The following is a 23,012-nucleotide window of genomic DNA, read 5'->3' on the forward strand; positions in this document are numbered from 1 at the left end:
GTTCCTTCCACAGATTATCATTTATTTACTTGTTATTGCTGTTAACAGTAAGGACAATAACACAGACATAAAGTCAATGGAAATAAAAGTCAGGAAGGATGCGAGATAGGCAGCAAATTTTTGATCAACTGTTTTTACCCCACATTGATGGCAGCATCCAGACTGCCATGTCTCCTCAGCTAGGGGAGCCTGTGTACTGGAGAGGCAATCCAGGTGAATGAAGTGTCCTTTCTCTCTCCTGCACTGTTCTTTATAATCTGTGTGGTCTTGTCCTTTTAGACTTCTAATGAACTAGGAGTATGATATTATATTAAGTTTTCCTTAACAAGTAAAATTTATAACTATGAAAATGACAGAAATAGAAGCCTCAACTGCTTTAAGTGAAACTTAAATATCATTGCAATTGAGAGAAATAGCTTCTCAATATTTCTTTTAAAATACAAATATTTATTTTCAATAAAAACTTGTTTCAATAAAAACTTGTTTCAAAATCTGACCAAAAAATTATCATGGAACATAATCCACAAATTGAACACACACAGAATCTTTAAAAGATACAATATGTGCAAAAATATTGCAATATTTTAAATATTTAGCACATTTTATTTGGTACATTTTGAAGGCAAAAGATTTCAAGGATTAACTGTGACATTCCTTTAAACCTCAGCCTTAGTTAACAATCTGTAAGACATCTGCCAACGGAACAATGGAATCTCAAAGGGCTTGCTGTTATATCCCTTGGCTGGATCTTAGAGAGTGGAACAGTATGAAGCCAATTCCCCTCTTCTGCCCTTTTCCTCAGCTTACTGTTTGATGTGTAATGTTGTCTCTCACAACAGCATTCTCCCCTTTTCCAAGATTCGTTCATGGGAATGCGAAGGCACTTACTACCCATCATTTGAAAAGATGGTGAAGGGACAGTTTCTTGAATGCAACTGAGCAACTTGTCAGTCCATTCGGAAGAGTTAACTACATTGCTGTGAGTGTAACCTGATATTGTCAGCAGGTTTCTTGCCTGAACGATGTTAGTGAACTGGACCTGCTTTTGAGGCAATTAAGTTTAACAATCACCATTTAAGGTACCAGCTTTTCAGCTAAGTTTTTTTTATGTAATTAATTGAATTCAAATCTCCCAGGTGCCGTGAAATTTGAACTCATTTCTCAGGATTGTTAGCCAAGATTGGGTCCCAAAGCACAATGACTATCCTAACAGCAAATGTGGGGTTGGGAAGATTGGGGTTGGTTTTGTGAATGAATGGACTCTGCCGGTCTGCTTCTGGTGTAAACATGCTAAGCGCAGGATCTGCGTGCTTCTGATACTGAGCTGCCTGTAGCTTTAATATCCTGAAGGATCGGATTTAAAGAATGTCATTGAGCATTAAGGCCTTTGCTTGAAATAAAAATAAACCTGGAATTAAGTGTGTGAATTTTGGGGCAAAGTGCAAGGAGCCTTCCGAAATCTTGAAGACCCCTGTAGTCCAACAGGTCTCTAAATATGACCCCAATAATGTTGTTTCTTTATCAGAACTGTCTGAAATGCACCCAAATTCCGTTTCAAATTTGGCTTCAGCTCTGCCTGCTTTACCAATTTTAGAAATCTCTGCTAAAGGTATAGTCAGTAACACATGGGTTAACAATCCAAGTTGGTGAGATACTCGACTTGATAAGAACAAGCACAGAAATGGACAGATGCCCAGAGATCATTACAGTGATAATAATACAGCTCTTATTGTCCAAATCTCTGCCCAGCCTCTCGATCTCTCATCACAATCCCCTTGCAGGTTCTTTCAACATAATAAATTTTATTTGTAAATGTGCATTGTTCTCTTTAGAATAATCGAAGTTATTTTGCGAATAAATTTTCGTTATAAGTACGTAAGATGGTAAAATCAGTACCAATGTACATTGGCTGTGCCTCCTGAGAGCCTAGCACTGGGAGATAGTGCTGAATTGTGCAAAATTGTTGTCCTGCACAGATTAAAGCAACAATCTGACTTTTTGATCCATTATGCACTTGGATTTCCTCATACACTGAAGTAAGACTGAATGGAAACTGGCTAAGGCGAGCACACTTTGTTGATTTGAATCAGTGTTTGTTTGTCATTTTCACCCATCTTTTCCAACATATAGTTATTATCTGTTGTGGTTCAGTAGGTAATATCCTCGCCTGAAACTGGGGGTTCAAAGTACCACTCTAGAGGCTTTAGCTCAAAATCAAAATTGCCCATAGTGTCCATGGATATGTAGGCTAGGTGGGTTAGCCATGGGAAATGCAGGGTTGTGGGGATAGAGTAAGGGAGTGGGTTTGGTTGGGGCATTCTTTGGAGGGCTGGCATAGATTCTATAGGCTGAATGGCCTGCTTCCACACTGTAGGGTTTCTATTTCAATGACAAGCACAGGAGCTGTCCCCAAGTGACAATATTTGTCCCGCAACCAAATCAGACTATTTGGTCATTAACATGTAGGTGCTTTTGGGAGTTTGCTGCGTATAAATTGGCTGCCATGTTTTCTGCATTACAAGAGTGGTTACATTTTAAAAGTACTTGACTGGGTGTAAAATGCTTCAGGGCATCCTGAGGTTAGGGAAGGTGCAATCTAAATCTCAGAGGTCCAACAGAAATTTGGAACTCAGTGTACAGAAACCAGGCATGTCAAAGCAGCTGGGATGGGTGGTGTTAATGAACTACCTCCTATCATGTATGCCTCTCATACATGTTAATGCTTATAACACTACCAGACTAATTCTAGTAATCGAGCACAAAATTCACCCGAAAGAGAATATCAAAAACAAACAAGAATGCCTGGGGTCTATGCATTAAGGCTATAAATATTGATAACAGTTTTATTGGATAGCGACATGTGTAATGTGTATGGGTGACAGATTGCTAATTTTAAAACGACGCTGAAGAAAGCCAAGTTTTCCTGAGGGGGTTGATGGATGGACATGAAAGTAGGTCACCGGGTCATCTTTTCTGCTATAGGTGGCATAGAGCCAGGGGGGCTTTCAGAAACTAGAGGGATTTTTCCCTAAAGAAAGTGCTACGAGCCCTGACCAATTGTCAAAGCAAAGCCTAGCTAGGAAGCTGTGATCCTAATCCTAGAAATCTGCCACATCAGTGCTGAAAGCTATCATATTGTTACTGTGCACTGTCTTTAAGTAATTAAAATTTTTACAGTTTCTGGTTCCCCTTTAATTAGAGTAAAGTAAATTTCCAATCTAAGTTGGGTTAGGTCAGCTTCTTTCTCTTTGCTGGTTTTTCTCTGACAGAAAATGAGTACCACACCAGGCAAAACCAGGGTTCCAATCAACTACAGCACCTTGAGAAGGACAGATTCTGATGCATTCTCATCCTTGGCTTGATTCAAATCAGAATCAGACTCACTGCATCAGTAAGCTTTGTGTTTTTGCTGACATACAGTGCAGGCAGTTCACTGGAGAAAATATGAATATATTAGGTGAACATATCCAAAAATGAAGTGTTGATCTGCCGTTCCCGTAAATTATCTTTTGCTTATTATCTAGCAGTGACTTCAACCTGACAATTGTCTGTGAGTTTTCTGAAATTCTGGCAAGGTACAAATAATTAAATAAATTCTATCAAGCCAAATGGAATGTTCAGAAAAACCAAAGAACTGTGGATGCTGCATATCAGAAACAAAAACTGCTGGGAAAATTGAACAGGTCTGGCAGCATCTTGAGAATAGGTTCTGAAGAAGAGTCACTGGACCCGAAATGTTAACTCTGCTATAGGTGGCATAGAGCTGGGGGACTTTCATAAACTAGAGGGATTTTTCCCTAAAGAAACTGAGCTTTCCACAGATGCTGCCAGACCTGCTAAGCTTTTCCAGGAATTTCTGGTTTTGGGATATCCAGAAAACCACTTACTTTTAAATTTCTATCCCCTGGACTATGCAAGTTACAATCTGTGGCAGTACAATTAACAACGTCATAAGATGTAATAAAATTCACTGAGATGAGTAGTGTATCTAATTGCTTACACTGTAATTAGGGATCAATATCAATTTATAACTGTCTGTAAGATTGCTTTTAATTGGACATTTCCTCTTTTTATCTGATGAAGCATAAATCTAATTCATCTTCTTTCCAATCACATTTTACCTTTTCACATCTCAGTAGAAAATATTATTTTCTTAAATATAGACACCTGAATGGTTCCCCATTGACTTCGTTGTCTCCGAAACAAAACACAATACATTAAAAAGTTTGCAATTCCAACAAAAAAAATCACTACTATACCAACCACAATCGTGAATCTCTCGATTAATTCCCTCCCCTCCCTCTCTTCCATAAAAGAACGTACAAACCTGTCTAGGAATTTTGATAATCTGTGACCTTGGGTAAATTTTACCTCAATTCTTCATAATCTCAATTTTCCTACCAGAGAAAAAATCTTTCATCCCCCAAACAATTCAAAACAGCCTGGACAGTCTACAATTAAACAACAGGTAAAATTTGATGAGCAAAAAATAAAGAGGAATGTAAGAAATATAATTAATGTCCACTTTACATACAGGATCAGCTGAATTTGATGGCAGAGAAAGAGAGACAGATCAAATCTACCCAGCAGAATAGCAAAACATCAGCCCAAACATAGTTGCATAACAAATCAAGATTTAATAAAGATCTGGAGAGGATTTATAGGAATTATGAAATAAAATAATATCCAACACAGAGAGAAAGTGAGGGAGACAAGAGCAGGGAATGAACTTTTAGTGAGTGAAGAAAGGTACTAAATCAAACTGAATAAACTGGGAGAGAACAACTCTACTTTCAATCATAAAACACTGAGATACGAGACTGAAAGGCCAATCAATAACCACTTACCTTTACTCAGCGGCTTTAATATAAAAAAATGTCCCAAGGCACTATATGGAGGAAAGGATGGAAAGGAACAGATGCCATATTAATTAATGAACAACACTGCAGTCTATTATGTCTACAGTCAGCATTACATCCCTTAGAGAACTAGATTTGAACTTGGAATCACTGATCCACATTCCACGACAGTGATACACTCGTCCTCTGTTACACTTCGGTCTTCTTTGTTCTTCATACAATATACTTTTCCCCCAAATTATATCATCTTTGCTACTTCATGAGCAAGGAAGTGAGGTGATATGATCTCAAGACTTCCACAGTGTTCATAACAGAATAATTCTACAATTTGACTAACTGTAACCTTGGATTTAATTTTAAACACTAAGGGGTTCCAGTCGCTTCCAATCCTTTAAAACATCCTTTACACTGATGGTTTTACTCACATCAATCCCTCAGTTGTCTATTGTTAAATACACTCATTCAAAGCCTGTAAAATGAAAATATAAATATTGCTGTGTCGAAATGCTTATATTCTTCAGGATTCAATATGAATTTTCAAATAAAGTGCAGCGCTCCTTCTTTCCAATGCTGATTGTCTTGGAATTCGTATTAAAAGTGAAACCATAAAGATCCATCAAACTTCCTGTTTCTCCTCAATGTGATATGTGACATCCATTTGCATTTCTTCCCTGTTGGGCAGAAGTGGTTTCATTCATTTATTACCTTGTTAAATCCACATTGAAGGCACCAGTACTGGCAAAACCCATTGGTTACTCCCAATGCCCATGTTCATTGAAGCAGTGCAGAGTAGGGCCACTTTTAGACCATGCTTTCCAACTCTAGATACTCCTTCACTGGTGGGCGCTCAAGAGATGGAGGGCGATTACACTCCAGGGCCAAGTTATTGGAGTCTTCTATTACTCTTTTCTTAGCTTCTTTGGACAGTTTCCTCTCAGCCAGTGGAACAAAGAATAAAACTAAGAATGAAACAAAGTAGCAGGATCCTGCCAGCTGGAATGAAGCATCGTAATTTTTGGTGTAGTCATGAAGAGCACCTAAGATTCGTAGAAATAACAGAAATTAGGCATCAAATTATAATCTTAAAAACCGCCTACGCGAATCAGAACTTTTTGTCTTTGGAATTTGTGGGATTGAGAATTATCCATCCTTGATTGCCCTTGGGAAGGTGATGATGAGCTGCCTTCTTACTTACAACTGAATGGCTTACTCGGACAGCTCAAAGGGCATTTTATGAATGAACCACGTTGCATGGGGGTGTGTTATAACATGCAGGCCAGACTAGACAGCAATGGCAGACTTCCTTCTCTACAGAACATTAGTGAACTCAATGGATCATTAGTAGTTGAATATGGTGACTATTAGTAATACAAATATTTTATGCCATATTTTATTTAATTGATTGAAATTTCCTGTGAAGGTCTTGTGGAGCAGTGGTACATTCCCGCCTCTGACCCAGAAGCGCTGGGTTCAATTCCCGCATTAAAGGCTTATTGGCCACAGTACCACTTCATGGTGTTGGCCGACGGGAATCCTTCCATTACCTCCCTACTGTCCCTCAAAGGAAAGAATCTGTACCTAAAAAAAACAGTGATTCTATAGCTGCTTTGGAGGTACTTAAAAATACAGCCCTTATTCACCGGGACTACAAGCGTGCAGTATAGTACTACAGTATACCTATTCGGAGTGTGCTTTTGCGGCCTTCAAAATTTGATTTTAAGAACTTATAAACAGAGAATCGTCACTTTGGATAAGAACTTGTAAACAGGTCTGCAACTTGAGTAAATCATGACTGATCGGCACATGAACTCCATTTTAATTTCCTTCCCTCAATAAAATCTAGCTATTTCAGCCTTAGTAACATCCACAGTGGTTTGGGGTAGACAGTTCCAGATGTATACTACCTTTTGTGTGAAAGGTATACCCTAGGTTTGCTCTTGAACAGCCTTGCTCTAAATTAAAGTCCCTGCACTTGTCTCCTTCACCTGGGCAAATACTTTCTCTTAATCCAAACCTACGAAATTGTTTTTTCTGATGAAGGGTCTAGGCCCGAAATGTCAGCCTTCCTGCTCCTATGATGCTGCTTGGCCTGCTGTGTTCATCCAGCTCTACACCTTGTTATCTAAGAAATTGTTAACAAGTGTATCCAATCGCCCCTTCATTGTCCATACTCAAAAGGCTACAAGACTGGTATAACCTGCTCAACCCTGCTCTCATAATTCAACCTTCTGAACCATGGTAAGTATGAGGCAGCTCACCACCAACTTCTCAAGGGAGCTAGGGATGGACAACAAATGATAGGCCAACGCCAGCAACTCCCACATCCCATGAGTGAATGGAAAAGGTAATTCGATATTTTACAATAACCAAGGCAAAGTTGGGCTTGATTTTGCAAGGCTCTGTGATCCCTGCACCTTTTGTTTTTGGTGGAGAAGCTGCCCATTGCCATTTAAGGAGGCAGTATTTCCATCCATCGAGGACAGCCAATCAGAGACCAGCAGCTCTTCAGTACAGGTGGTGCCACCAGGAGACATGGCCACTTCCAGTATTATACGAGGTGGTGAAGAGGTACTGGATGATGAATTTGCAGGGCCTGGCTGCAGACTAGGCCAGGGCATGAGAGGCCATGTTGAGGGACAAGTGAGGAACTTGAAAGGGGTTGGCAGTAGTGCCTTCGAAAGGGCACTGGAAGCCCAATAAAGAATTCCCATGCCACTCCGCGCCATCCACACTCTGAAACCTGTCTGGCAGGCAACTCAATGTGGACCTCATCCATTGCCGGTTCAGTCTTAGCATTGGCAAGATCAGAAATGGGCTGTAATTGTCCAGGTACATGCCTCAATAGTCGCATTAGAGAGCAGAGTGTCAACTCTGCCAACAGTAAAATTGTCGGAGCGAGGAGGTCAATGAGTAGGGGACAGGTAAACTACATGCAGCGTTTCACATACATTCTGACTTCAAACCTGGAATTGGGGGTGGGGGTCTTAGCATCAAGACCAGCTAACTACTCCTAAAACCCAAGCAAAGAATGGAAAAATAATTCAGCCAGCCAAATCACCAAGGGTGAGAGTGAAGTCAAAAGGGCTCGTCGGTTTGGAACTACTGATTGTCGATTGCCATCTGGACAGACAGTGCCTCTGTCCTGGAGGAAATGTTGGAATTTTCCAGGAACTACGAGACCTGCCCTTTGACTCCAACCTCTCTCCGGGTAGGAGTTGTGGTCTGTCTGTTCAGTTCCCAGAGCCAGCTAGCCATTGAACTCATAGCTAACTCCATCAAAATGGGGTAAACCAATTATGGGCAGATCTGTCCTCGGTGCATTGCATTTGGAAAGGCCAGGGTGTCTCTTTGGAGTGCTGAGGTTCCCATGCGGACAGGGACCTGGGACAGTCTGAGGGTCAGGAGGTTACAGGGACCCTTTGAGGGGGTTGGCATCTGCTATCCTTAAGTGACAGGGGAGAGGCTTTAGGTGTCTTTTGGGTCAGTTAACTGTGGAGAAAATTGTCCTTAAGCAATGAATGAACCCATTGGAGCTGTTCAACTTGTCAAGGCCTGTCAACAAGTATCAAGAAAGATGGAACTGTCAAGGAAGTCTTCAGAAGTCTCAAAATGTGGAGATTACCATTGACCAGTGGTTGAATGGACCAGCCACATTAATACCGTGACTACAAGAGTGGGTCAGACACCGGGAATTCTGCAGAGAGTAATTCACCACCAGACTCCTCAAAGCCTGTCCTTAAGGCACAAGTCAGGAGTGTGACGGGATACTTTCCATTTGCCTGGATAAGTGCAGCTCCAACAACACTGAAGAAGGTATACACCATTCTGTACTGGCTTTCTCCTTAACTCATTTGATAATACGTTCAATGGGAGCAGGAGCTTTCACTTACCTGCTGCTGGTGGTCCTATCAAACAACCAATCCCCACAAAGAACTGGTACAGGCCCATTCCTTTGTGTATTCTATGGATTCCAATAAAGTCAACCTGAAAAAAAAAGCCGTATTCAGACATAAACTGTGTTGTTAATTTACATCATTATGAAGCTAGGATTATGAATACTTCTTTCAGGGTATTTATCAATAAAGAGGTGGCAAGGCCCGTAGCTCTAGCACAGGAATAATGCCCACCAAAGACTTCAACGTTAAGTTCAAATCTGATATTAAAAGTGCTTTACTTCACCACGAATTTAGTCTGCTGACTTTTAGTCAAGATACTCTCTAACTGAAAAGATGCACCTAACATAACTTAAATATTTACACTGGGATCTATTGTAAAAGATCATTGAGTTAAGTTTGTTGTAATTTACTGTGGGACAGATAGTAAGATGTGAATTTTGAGCCATAAGTATTGATGTGACAACTTTTTGACTTGTTTCTTTCTGCAAGATAATATTATATAGAATTACATGCAATCCCAGTTAAGGAAAAGATTATTCATTTCACTGGTCTAGGTTGGTGTATATACTTTACATGAACGTTTTCCCACTTGAATTACATCTTCCCATTTTGCCTACAAACTCTCCTCCTCTGTGCTTATCCTTTTCCCTCGTGTTAACATCAAAGCTCCTCTTCAGTATGTCAATATTACTGACAACCACTCCATTTGGCAGCAAGTCCCACATTCTCACTATTCTGTGCAAAAAACATCCTCCTAAAATGGGTCTATCATAGTTAGCAGCTGTTTCCTATTTGTGTCCTGCTCATTATTGACTGGGTCCGAAGTAGAAACACTATCTCCACAACCATCCTATTGAACCCCTTCCACCATTCAAAAAATCCACCAGGTTCAATCTTTCCTCTCAATTCTGAGAGTGTTATTGTAAACCTTTTTTGCTGCACTTTTCCAATGTTTTCTGGAAGACCACATTATACACAGTACCATGAGGTGTGAAAGGGTGGTTCTGAAGAAGGGTCAGTGGAAACAAAGCACTAACTTTGCTTTCTCTCTACAGATGCTGCCAGACCCACTGAGTCTTTCCAGCAAATACTGTTTTTTGACACCGGGGAGTGGTCTAAGCAAGATTCTCTATAAGGGTAACTTCAGTTTTTGAATTTTATTCTCTACAAATTAAACCCCATATGTTTCTTTTTTCTTGCACTCATTATGGCTTCCTCGACCTGCGTTGTTGCTTTTAGTAACTGTTGAAGGTCAGAAAGGCTACTCAAATGAAGGATGGGAAAATAACCCCAGCTGATTCAAACATTCCTTCTAGTGACTTCTTCCTGAGAAGTGGCCTTCGATGGCTGTAAGGTGATGGGTGTACAACATGAAGTGAGTAGATGGGAGCAACCTACTTGGGATAAGAATATTGAAGTTAACAGAGTGAATAAATTCCCTCTCACCAGGACTGGAAGCAACAAAGTCAGATAACCTCCACAGAATACAGCAAGGAACACTATGTACACCATTAGTGACGGGAACGTTTTTGCTAGGGGTGCCAGCAGATTGACAGCTCCACAAAACAGCAAGTAGATTTTGTGGTAATGATACTTCGCTATCAAGTTACGGTCGGCGACGTAGCCAGAGATAAGCTGAGCCACAATCTCAACGATTCCTGCAATGAAAATTTGCATTTTAGGAGAACTGTAACACACCAAATGTTGGCAAAGAAAATAATTAAGTCAGAATCATATTGTACGTGCTCATAATTGTAGAACTGTAGAATTATACAGCACAGAAACTTGTTGTGGCAAGTTCAAACCAGCTCTTTGAAAGAGCTATCCAATTGTCCCACTCAAACAAATGCAATTACTTTGAAAAACAGAAGCTGGAGAGGGTCATTGGGTCCTTCGAGCCTGCTTTGCCATTTAATAAGATCATGGCTGATCTTCTACCACAGCTATGCCTTTTTAACCTGTCCTCCCAGCCCCTTACAATCCAAAGACTTATCGATCTCTGCCTTGAATTTACTCAACAAAGGAGAATCCAGCTTTCTGGAGTGGGCAATTTCAAAAATTCAAAACCCTTTGAGTGAAGAGAGGTCTCTTATCTTGGATCCACTTAATCAGAATTATGGTGCAATTCCAAATGTGGGTTTAAAAATAATCAAAACTGATTGATAAGTATAGGCCTGGGGGGAATAAGGCACCTGTTAGTTTTCGCTCACATTGAAAAAGTACTCCCTAAGGTGTCAAAAGGAACCGAGATTTACATCGCACATTTCATGACCTCGGGATTTCCCAAAACAATTTATACAACCAAAATGGCATGTTTGAAGTGTTGTCAGTGTTATAATGAAGAGAATCACAGCAGAAAATTTATCACAGCAGAGATTCCCCCATACCAGGGATTGGCAGCCTGGTGGTCAGGTTACTGGATTTGCAAACCGTAGACTAGAGGGCTATTGTTCTCGAGCCATGAGTTCAAATCCCACTTTAGCAAATGGAAGTTAAGGTCAATTAATTAATAAAGCAGGAATTTTAGTTCTAGTTGATTGTGAAACAATTGGATTGCCATAAGGATCTATGTGGTTCACCAATATCTTTCAAAGAAGAAATCTGCTGTCCTTAATCTGTATGGTCTCTGTGAGGCTCATTACCCATACAGTGGACTCTCACCTGCCCTTTAGAAAGGAGCAAACTAACCAAGCTGCAGCCAGCTCTCCGGCCTCTGCTCAAGGGCGATCAGGGATGGGCCAGAAATGCTGTTCCTGCCAATGGTGCTCGCATCCCAAGAATTAATTTAAAAAATAAGACTTAAGTGCCCAGATAATCTATTTAATTATTATTGTTGATAACATTTTGCCAGGAAAACACCCCAGTTCTCCATCCAAAAACGTGACGGGGCTCTTTAAGCTACCTGAAAAAGCAGGTACAGCTTTCGTTTGATGACTGATTTGAAAGAGAGCAGCTTCAATGATGCAGCATTCCTCCTGCAGGGTCAACCTGCAATTTTATGCTCATGGGACTTGAACTTGCAACGACTCCTTTTCTTCGTTCAAAGTGCTCTCAGATGTTCTTCAACATGGAGGGTGTTTTTCAAAAGTAAGTTGGCAGAATTACAAAGCATTGACAGCAAGGAAACAAGCCATTCAGCCCGCCTCCATGTTTACTTTCTCACTCCTCTGTCATTTTTCATGTCTCTCAGTTCAACATAATAATTGTAGGCATGAGATCCGAGATCCTCATGAACACATCTCTGACAAATTATATTTGAAGGCATCAGGGACTATATTCCTCCTGAATTTCTTCTGAGGCTATGGCTAATTTCTATTTGGCATCCATATTTCCACAATTACGGTCAGCCAAACCACAACATTAGGGATTACACTGTCAGGCTTAGCTCATTGCTCATACTCAAGGTAAGGAGTCATAGTCATACAGCCATAGGGTCATGGAGTCATAGAGTCATATAGAATGGAAATGGACCCTTTGGTCCAACTAGTCCATGCTGGCCGTGTTTCCAAACTAAACTAGTCCCACCTGCCTGCGCTTGGCCCATATACCTCCAAACAATCCTATTCATGAACTTATCCATATGTCTTTTAAACTTTGTAATGGCACCTGCATCCATCACTTCTTCTGCCAGTTCATTCCACACATGAACCACACTCTGTGTAAAAAAGTTGCCCCTCATGTGCTTTTTAAATCTTTCTCCTCTCACTTTAAAATTTCCCCATTTTTAAATTCCTGCACTGTAGGAAAAAGACCATTGTCATTCACCTCATCCGCGCCCCTCATGATTTTATAAACCATGATTTTATAAGGTCACCTCTCAACCTCCTACATTGCTGTGAAAAATGTCCCAGTTTTTCCAGTTTATTTTTATATCTCAAACGCTCCATTCCCGGCAACTTCTTCTTAAATCATTTCTGAACCCTCTCCAGTTGAATAATACCCTTATGCAAGAAAGCCTGCATCAATATCCACACTACTCTCAGTCCAGCATTTTGTTTAAGAGGATCCAATCCCTGCTCTAACAAACTGCGTATATAATCTAGGCTGACGCTTGAGTGCAGTGCTGATGGAGGGGTGTCATGTTGGATATCACAGTGAAGTATTCAAACCACATTTGATCTGCTTTCTCAGATGGATTTAAAGGGTCCCATGACTCTGGCAGTGGGAGAATTTTCCAGTTCAAGCATAAGTTTTTTATTTAAACTCATTCATGGGCACTGGCTAGACCAGCAGTTATTGACCATCCTTAATTACCCTGAGGGCAGTTATGATGAGTCAACTATATTGCTGTCAGTTTGAGTCACATGTAGGACAGACCAGGTAAGGATGGCAGTTTCCTTCTCTAACGGGCATTTGTGAACCAGATGGGTCATGATTAGACTCTTAATTCCAGATTTTTATTGAATTCCGTTTGGGATTCGGACCCAGGTGCCCAGAACATTACCTGGGTCTCTCGACTAACAGCCTAGCGATAATACCATTTGGCTGTCACTGCCCCATAATTAGGGATAAGCAACAAATGCTGGTCCAGAAAGCAATTGTCACATTCCGTAAAATAATTTTTTAAAAAACCCTCATGCAACATTATCAATACATCAGTTGAAATGCAGAATACTAGCTATTCTGGAAAGCCGAAATAAAGCAGAAAATTCTGGAAACAAATCAATAGGTTCGGTGGTGCTGTTCTCAAATCAAGTAGGTACCTTATTGCCTTTTGGAGTCAACACTGAGTGCAACTGTAATCTCTTGTCCCAATTTTGTTTCTTTCTTATTGCTTGTTCTCAGTTTTACTTTATTCCGGTTAGCAGCATACCTGCTGTAAGAGTGCCTTGCATTGTTTTCTCTTTCTTTACTTGGCCCATCATTATTCCTTTTGGTCTTGGAAGGTTAACTCTTCCATCATTCAATCTTACCTGTCTTTCAATCAATTTTTCCTGTCTTTCACTCTAGCACAGGCTTTTCTTTCATCCTTGACCCACCCAACCCTAACCCACCCAACCCTAACCCAAAGTCTGTAACATCTCTAACATTTCCCAATTTTGATGAAGGGACATAGATCTGAAACATTAACTCTATTTTTCTCTCTCCTCGCAGCTGCAGCTTTACCGGCTGAGTTTTCTCCCCTGTGTTCTTGTTTCTTTATCATTACTGGTCATTTACTGCCTTTTTGCAAACTTGTTCTATGCCATATTTACTTCAAACACAATGGAATTGTGAATTGCAATTCCCTGAAAGTGCTCGCTGTCAATGTACATCTATGTTCTCTCCTTTGCTGATGCAAATCTATTTCTCACCACTGAGTGGTGCTATGTACCTATTGTTTGAGTTGGCCCCAATGACCAACAATAAAATGATGCCGGAAGATGCCTAGGAGCAGCAACCTCCCCACCAGCTAAGAAAGGGAGTCATTATACCACCCCAAAGATCGACTTTGAGCAAAATCCTTAAAATGGGCTAGTGCAGGAATTCCCACGCTTTGCCCCACCGGGATCCCATTTCAATGCTGGAAAAGTGTTACCACCCCTCAGTTAGGTCTAGAGAAGCATGTGGGTGGTGTGGGGTGGGGAGACATGTGACATCAGTGAAATAGGGGTGGGGCGAAACGTCCAAAAGAACATAGGGTATGGAAAAGGGAGGGTTAGGACGAGGTTTCATGTTTTGTTTTTAACATTTTCACTGCTGCAGGAGCTGTGCCACAACATCATTCAGGCCACAGTCACAGTTTGCAAAGGGATATGAGGATTTAAAGCTGTCTCACAGTCAGAGCTCCAGGGAAACTATTGCTACCCCAAGCTGAGGCCTAGGGGGCAGATTAGTCTTGATCTTGTTGAATGGCAAGGCAGGCTCGAGGGGCTGAATGGCCTGGTCCTGCTCCTATTTTTATGTTCACTTTCTTACATATGTTTATGCTTTCTTATTTCCACAGTGGGAGACCCCAACATTTCGGCTCGTGATTTCAGAAGTCCTGGGTAACAGCAACAAGGCACAATAATTAACCATTATTTCTGAAACATAATCTAGATTTTGTGTCAACAGTTTCAATGAATGCGACCAAAATAGTTACCATGGCGCCACTCTGCAACTTACTCCATCTCATACTGTATTTCTAAACATATCGCTGCTAATTAATATAACTCACACATTGGAACAGCACGTACTTTGCAACAATGGAAATCATATTTATCCAAACAGAGGATTTCATGTTGTTGTGAATCTTTTTATTCATGAGGTTATAATATAGTTAAAGCAAAAAAAAAGAATTGATGGGTCCTATCTGATTGAACTAATTGGGTTGGGAATTGGTTTGCATTCAGCAGCTCTGCTCTAAGGAGCTTAGACAAAGGAGATGAAATGAACAGTTGCCCACTTTCAGACTCTTAGCCAAAGGCAGTGTTCAGTTCACTATGTGCATCGTACAATAGCACTAGAATTTGAAAGCTTCCAAAGTTGGTATGGACAATTAAATAAAAACCGAAAGAACTGCAGATGCTGTAAATCAGGAACAAAGACAGAAGTTGCTGGAAAAGCTCAGCAGGTCTGGCAGCACCTGTGAAGAAAAAAATCAGAGTTAACGTTTCGGGTCCAGTGACCCTACGGTTGTTTGGATAAAAATAGTGCGCACAGGTACCTGGATAAAGCAGGAGATTGGCCCTCAGTAATAATGCCCAATTGAAGAGCTAGCGCAGACACAATGAGCCAAATGGCCTCCTTCTGCATCATAATAATCCCGTGATAGATAACCAATCACCTTATCAGAATTTTAATTCCATGTAAAAGGTAGGGTAAAGTAGTGTAGGGCATGGGTCCCAGACACCTTGTGTATTGAGCTTCCAGTGTCCACTGGGACTATCCTGATTGACTGAAGATGGGTGACAGCAAGAAATGGCAAGCTTTTCTCGCAATAAAGCATGAGAAATGAGTCAAATTTTTCTCTAGTGGCTTCTCGTCCAGCGGAACAGGGAGAAAGGAAATGCAGAGAGACATTAGTGGTACATTTTGGTGGGAAGAACGAGGCAAGCCAATACAAACTAAAAGGCTTATTTCTAATGGGGATGGAGGAACAGAGGGACCTGGGGCAGTTTGGGAGGGGTAAGTGAATGTGTACAAATCACTGACGGTGGCAGGGCAGATTAAAAAGTGGTTCATAAGAATGACCAGATCCTGCGCTTTATAAATCGAGCCACAGGGAAGGAGAGCAAGAAAGCGATGATGAAACTCTATAAAACACTGACTAAACAAGTGGAGGTGATATTGGTGTAACACTTCAGTGACGATGCAGAAGGTGCAAAATGTTTATTGAGAATTGTTCCAGAGGTAAGGGACTTCAGGCTTGTGGATAGATCAGAGAAGCTGGGGATGTTCTCCATAAAGAACAGAAGGCCTAGAGCTGATTTGATAGAGCTGCTCGAGATGACATGATCTGATAGAGAGGAGTTGCTTCTCATTGGCAGAAGGACTGAGAACCAGAAGATGCCTGATATAAAGTGACAGCGATGAGGGAAAACACAGATTTGGAATGCGACAGCTGGAAATAGGATGGAGGCAAATATAACTGAGGGACTTGGACAAGAATCTGAAGAGAAAAAAAACTTGCAGAGCTCCAGGGAAAGGCCAGGGGAGTGGGACTATCTGAGTTACTCATGTAGAGAGTCAACACGAACAATGACATGCCGGCTGAATGGCCTCCTCCTATGCTGTAAACATTCTTATGATTCTGTGAAACAAATAATTAAACATGGCAGAATACAACCTCCTATGGTATTAATATTTATCCACTGCTGATGAAATTCATATCCAAACAGTGTTAGTTTTTATCATGGTGATAAAGTCTAACTGAGTGACAGAAAGAGAACAGAAGAAATCGTTTGTCTCTACGAATAATTGTAGACGTACATAACTACATAGTACTTACCAGCAACCGAAATGAGTAAGGTGGCTTGGAATGGCTGTATGCCCAAAGCCTTTGCCTTGGCAACCACATGAAAGTATGGTATGAAATAGGCCAATTGGCTGAAAAAGGTGCAAATTGTATAAATAATAAAGACTGGGTTTGTCAACAGAGTAAAGTCAATGAGGTTTCTCACACCGTCAGAAACAGACTTCAATTGTAGACCAAATTCCCTGCACAATCCCTTGTGTCTTGTGTCTGTCGGCATGGTAACTGTGGCTAGTAACTGGTTTGAGTTACCATTTTGGACTTTGCAGCCAGGTAGAGCAGATGAATGCAATTGTTTTAACGAAATAGGATCGTGGGAAGAGGAGAGTTCCTTAGGCTGTAAAATTGACAATCCATCAGCAGCACTGGGCTCCGTGGCTTGTTTCGGATCACTTTGTAAAGAGTTAGAATCTTCTTGTCTGTTCTGACTTGAGAGAGATCCTCTGACTGGTTTGGCACAGCAAGGGACGGGAAGCTGTGCCCTTGATACTCCAGCAGCGATCATGTCCTTTTTGTCCTTGGGGAGCTGCCGCTGGTAACATTCCCTCCGATCGCAGTCCTTGGGCTGGTCTTGCTTCAAATAAATTGGACGATTCAGCATCCCCAGTGGAATCAGGTGCAGTGTTAGTCCGCACAGAATCAATATCGCACCTTTACAAATATAAGGAGCAGAGCAATCACTTTAAAAAAAAAGTGCTAAGTGGTCTTTTACATTATCTAATTTTCAATAAAAAATAATTTGATCAAAGTTGGTGATGCCCACATATATCTATATTAAGTGAACAACTGTACAGAGAATAACAGAAACTTAACAATGAGGCAATTAAGTCCTAATATATGTTGATTATGCATATGTGGCAATGAGGTCCATGCCACAATCTAATGGTGTGGTTTAGATTTGATTTTCTATATAAAGGATAACTTTCTGAGGCACCAATCACAGAACAAAGTCTTTCTACAGAGGAGATTTTGGTTAGATAATTCTCAAGGATTTTGGGACTGAAATAACTCCACAAAAGCCAATATCCTGTCACCAAGTCACCCTTTACTTACACATATATAGTACATAACACTGAACCCGCTAGCTCAGAGCCAGCTTCTGAAGTGAACAGAAACCCTCACACTCCTGTTTATATCTATCTGCCAGGGCTCCCTGATTAGGTTAACAGCCCCAATCAGGGAGCTAGTATTCTATAAGGTCCACCTCATTCCAAACACTACAGTGACCCCGACCTCAGGGTTAAACAGGGGTCAACAATTGCTGTTTGCGTTTCTGATTAAGCTGTGCACTCAGTAAACTGATCGCATTGTAATGAGACCCTACCTCGCCAGCCATATTCATTGAGAAGATACTGCAGGAATGGAGCCACGGCGAAAGTGAGTCCTGTGCCAGAGCGGGAAATGGCACATGCTGTGGTAAGCTTTCTGCGGAAGTACTTGGTTGTGTTCAGAGCCGCAGCCTGGGATAGGAAGGCGAACCCACACCCTACGAAAAGATATCAAGAAGCATATGACCGTTGATGAGCGGAACGAGAGAACGCAAGGTGAACCACAATCTCTTACCTTGGGGATGCCCTTAATATCAAAAGTTTTTCCATTAAGCCAGAGCTACGGCATACCAAGTTGGAGACTTACTGATGCGATCTGCAGCAAAGGAGGGGAAAAGACCACGATCTCCCATATGAAGAACTTCCCAGAGTCAGCAATATTGCCATTCAGGAAACTCAAGCTGGCAGGAGGATTTTTACCTCTTGTCCCCATGTCCTGTTCTGAGGAAGGGTCACCGGACCTGAAATGTTAACACCGATTTTTTTCTTCACAGATGCTGCCAGACCTCCTGAGCTTTTCCAGCAACTTCTGTTTTTGTTCCTTAAAAACTATCCCTATGACCATCCTTTTGATCACGTATTCTAATATCTCCTTACTCAACATTGATGTTGCTTGCGAACACTCTTAAGCAGCGACTTGGAACATTTTGCCATAGTAAAGGCGCTCTATACAGGCAAGTTGCTGCTATGTGATGAGAAAGAGGAATATTACATGCGTGACTCTCTTATACTGGGTCAATACTGCACAGGATTGGGGTAAATCTCTCTGTTGGCACTATGCTGGAAATGGGTGAAGAGGGTAACAATAACTTCTTCTTAAGTTTAGAAAAAAGATAGAAGGTTAAACAGAAGGATTCTGTGCTTCACTTGGTAATTGCACAGTGCACCAAAAGTGTGGCATCATTGAATTTTTTCGTGTGTAAGGGTAGTGCCCGTGGGCCTGCTCGATGCCTGTGTGTGTGATGAAGGGGCCTCCTTCAATGTATAGAGTGTCAGCAGTTGGGGGTATCTCTAATTGTTAGATTTGGCCATTCTCCATATGCTCTCCTTCACTCAGAGACTAGTCTCCCAGTCTGAGGCCCTGTCCCCCAACTTAGAGCAAGTATTTAAGCAGCTCCTTCATATCATCGAGTCATTCACTGCAGAGGGAAACGGTTCAGCCCATTGCCCTAGTGTCTGCCACATAGAAAAATGAAGGGGTGGAGTTGAAACCAGCTCTTCTAGCTAGTAAAGCTTTACTACAAAGGGGGTTTCTCCTGTACATTTTAGTAAAGATAACTCTTACCTGCCAATAAACCAAGTGTGACATAGAGCAAGGCAATTCTGTCAACGAATGAACTTAAGAACAATCCAGTAGATACCATGGCTGCCCCCAGAATTCCAGTTTGTTTCTCGCCTATCTTTGCACAGAATATACAAGCAATTGGACCTGGTACAGAAACAAAATCCCAGAACAATATTACTCAAGGGAGAAAATATCTGGGAAAGATCCCATTGTGCTCCTCTATTAATATCGGCTCAGATCTACTTCCATTGACAACATTCAATGTTAAATGTACATTGACCATCCTCTCACCTCACCAATGGCTCCAGTGAACGGGTGCGTCAGACACATGATTAAGAAGCCATACACTGCAAGCAATAACAGGTTTTCAGATAGGTATGTTACACTTGGTCTTATCGGCATTGGGCTGGAGAATTTAAAACCTGATCAGTGATCACTGCTCCTCCTGCAGTGGGCAAGGCAAGAATTTGGCCTGTTTATAATGCTACCCACGAGCAGAACACTCTATCCAGTTCCTTACACTCAAATGTATGACAGAACCTCACAGAATGAAGATCATTTGAGGATATCTAAATGTGACGATGCCGTCTTTTTAAAAGGTTACTCTGCTCTGGTATTGTTTTGAAGAGAGGTTGTAAGGTAGAATTAATGAAATGGCTCATGAAGATGACTTAAGCAAACAACTTTTGAGGCCTTAGGCCTTTTTTTAACAAGTTGGAACGTTGGAAGCAGCTTGAGGCCAGCTCTTAAAGACCAGGCTTTCTAGTTGTTTTTAGCTTTAAGTAGTCAGAAACTGTTTGGGGTCTCAAAAGATTTAAAAGCTTCAGTGAATGTCTCTTGGCTGCTATACTCCCTGAATGTTCTCTCGATGTTTCTTCCTCCTGGATTGGAGAACTGCATGTAAGAATCTGTGTCTGAATTTGACTTTTTGCCAAGGGTTGTTTTTTTATGGGATATTACTATATTGGAAGTTAATTAGTCATAGGTACTGTATCTATTATTCAGTTAAGTTTTACAATAGTTAAGTTATTCTAAATTCCTCTTTCTTTTGTTTGTATTTTAACTATAGTGTCTAAATAAATTGTGTTTTGCTTAATGTTGAATAGTTTGACCAGTCACATCGCATCTGGAACATGACATTTCACATCTCCCTTCAAAATAAGCAAAAGCTAGGGTCTAGGCTACCTTCTTAAAATATTTTGAGGGGGTCTGGTCAGGTCTGATCAATAACACTGAGCACCATGCCCTGATCTCCCGCAAGACGAAGTAAATTAGAAGATGGAAAAAGTGGCAGAAAAGGGGAAAAAAGTTGTACATTATCACTGCAAACCTAACCTACATTTTATGCCCAAGTGTAAGGAGCTCAGTGTTTTAATTTTACATTAGCTACTATTACTGATGCTAACTGCTTTGCTCTTCTGTACAATGAGATGCTATTGCGACTTCATTGCCAGAGACAGTGATTCCCAGCAAAGTTTATTCCACAATGCCAAACTTAAATTATAATTATACTAGCTACTCATGTTGGTACTTTGCAATGCACTGACATGCATTCCAAATGCAAATATTGCTGCATCCTTCACAGCAGTCCAGAGGGCTAGGCTAATGCTGTGGGCACAGAGGTTCAATCCCCACTGCAGTGGGCTTTAAATTTATTCGATTTCTCTTAACACTGTTGATATGCTGTATAGTTATAAATATTTCTACACCACGCAGGAATGCATTATATTTTCATAATACCTGCAGTTAATCGTACACATGACATAATCGATCCAATCCAGCTGATCTGTTCCATAGATGCCTGGAAAGTTTCCTGAAGTGCCACAGATAAGATCCCAAATGATTTCAGTATTCCCATGGCCAACACATTGATCTACATGAATCAAAGGGATAGAACAAAAATCACATTCAGAGCTCGAAGCTGGTACTTGCCCCATGGCGACCCACAGCTAAGCAATGTGTCATGTGTGGTTATCAATGGAGGATTGTAAATTAGGATCCGATACAGCACAGACCATTGTTGAAACAACAAACTGTGCAACTATTTCACAGCTGTGCACAGCATTGCTTTTGGTTGTCACTAGTGTTATTGTTTCTTCATTCCAGCAATGATGTTTTGCTATACTTCCATTAAGTTAAATTGTTTATTCAACTGGAATTACAAAACCACTGCAACCTCCAACAGATATTGTTTAGAAAGAACCTTTAACACCCCAAGTTGCTTCATAATACCAACAACTTGGATTTATACACAGCCTTACATATGACTTAAGGTGCTTTCCAAGAGCGTTATGAAACAGAATTTCGCACCGAGCCACATACGGAGATATTAGGGTGGCCTAAATCTTGGTCAAAGAGATTGAGCAAGCAAAAGGATTAGGGCAGGAATTCCAGAGCTTGGTTGGTTTCAGTTTCCTAATATTTAGTTGGAGGAATTACAAAGAGAGCTTGATCAATTGGGTCAATGGGCTGAGGAGTGGTAGATGGAGTTTAATTTGGGTAGATGCTATCTATTGCATTTTGGTAAAGCAAACATGGGCAGGAATTATATAATTAATGGTAGGGTTCTGGGTAGTGTTATAGAACAGCAAAACCTATGGGTTCAGGTACATAATTCTTTGAATTTGTGTCATACATAGACAGAGTGGTTAAGAAGGTATTTAGCACGCTTGCCTTCATTGCTGAAAACTTTGAGTATAGGAGTTAGGACATCATGTTGAGGTTGTACAGGACGTTGGTGAGGCCTCTTCTGGAGTACTGTGTGCAGTTCTTGTCCCCCTGTTATAGGAAGAATTTTATTAAATTGAAGAGGGTTCAGAAAAGATTTACCAGGATGTTGCCAGGCATGGAGGCTTGAATTATGATAATAGACTGGATAGACTGGGACTTTTTGCACTGGAGTTTAGGAGATTGAGGGGTGACCTTATAGATGTTTACAAATCATGAGGTGAATAACAAGGGTCTTTTCCCTAGGGTGGGGGAGTTCAAAACTAGGGTGCATATTTTTAAGGTGAGAAGAGAAAGATTTAAAAAGGACATGAGGGGCAACATTTTTATACAGAGAGTGGTTCATGTGTGGAATGAGCTGCCAGAGGAAATGGTGGACGCAGGTACAGTTACAACATTTAAAAGACATTAGGATAATTACATGAATAGGAAAGGTTCGGAGGGGTATGGACCAAGTGCAGGTAGATGGGACTAGTTTAGTTTCGGAACATGGTCGCATGGAATAGGTGGACCAAAGAGTCTGTTTCTATTCTATGTGACTCTATGGTAGGGCATTGTGTTGCAGTTTGGGTTTCTCTGGGCAATTGGATTTCTTACACATTTTAACCCACTGATCCCTTGTGGAACATAGATTGTATATGTCACAGAATGCAGGACGCTGTTATAGTGGATGAGACAATCTGTATCTCATGCAAGATTCAGATGTTCTACTGACCCTGTTGACGGTTACAATAGTTGTTGTTGAGTTAAGCATCTGCAGTTGCTGACTAGCCTCAAAAATGCAAATCTGCATCCACCTTGTAGCAGTGTATTGGTAGCTTATTTTTGGGTTTGCTTATAAGCATTTTGCTGAAGGGTATAATAGTTGTTGTGGCAGTTTTCAGTCCCATAACTCAGAGATAGTAGGAACTGCAGATGCTGGAGAATCCGAGACAAAAAGGTGCAGAGCTGGATGAACATAGCAGGCCAAGCAGCACCACA

General features: G+C 41.0%; 1 protein-coding gene across 1 annotated transcript in view; it reads right to left on the minus strand.

The window, feature by feature from the left end:
• Positions 1 to 3,648: 3,648 nt before the first annotated feature.
• The window catches only part of LOC109928275 (monocarboxylate transporter 5-like), a 51,824-nt gene continuing 32,460 nt past the window's right edge, over positions 3,649 to 23,012 (minus strand). The window contains exons 2-8 of the mRNA XM_020528264.2: positions 21,045 to 21,177; positions 19,305 to 19,448; positions 18,016 to 18,177; positions 16,668 to 17,342; positions 10,202 to 10,413; positions 8,750 to 8,843; positions 3,649 to 5,896 (exon numbers count right to left, since the gene is read on the minus strand). Coding sequence (XP_020383853.2) covers positions 5,661 to 5,896; positions 8,750 to 8,843; positions 10,202 to 10,413; positions 16,668 to 17,342; positions 18,016 to 18,177; positions 19,305 to 19,448; positions 21,045 to 21,177 — 1,656 coding nt within the window. The 3' untranslated portion in view covers positions 3,649 to 5,660. The remainder of the gene's footprint in view (positions 5,897 to 8,749; positions 8,844 to 10,201; positions 10,414 to 16,667; positions 17,343 to 18,015; positions 18,178 to 19,304; positions 19,449 to 21,044; positions 21,178 to 23,012) is intronic.

The sequence above is a fragment of the Rhincodon typus genome, chromosome 16 (assembly GCF_021869965.1).
Source record: "Rhincodon typus isolate 14 chromosome 16, sRhiTyp1.1, whole genome shotgun sequence".
Taxonomy (NCBI): Eukaryota; Metazoa; Chordata; class Chondrichthyes; order Orectolobiformes; family Rhincodontidae; genus Rhincodon; species Rhincodon typus.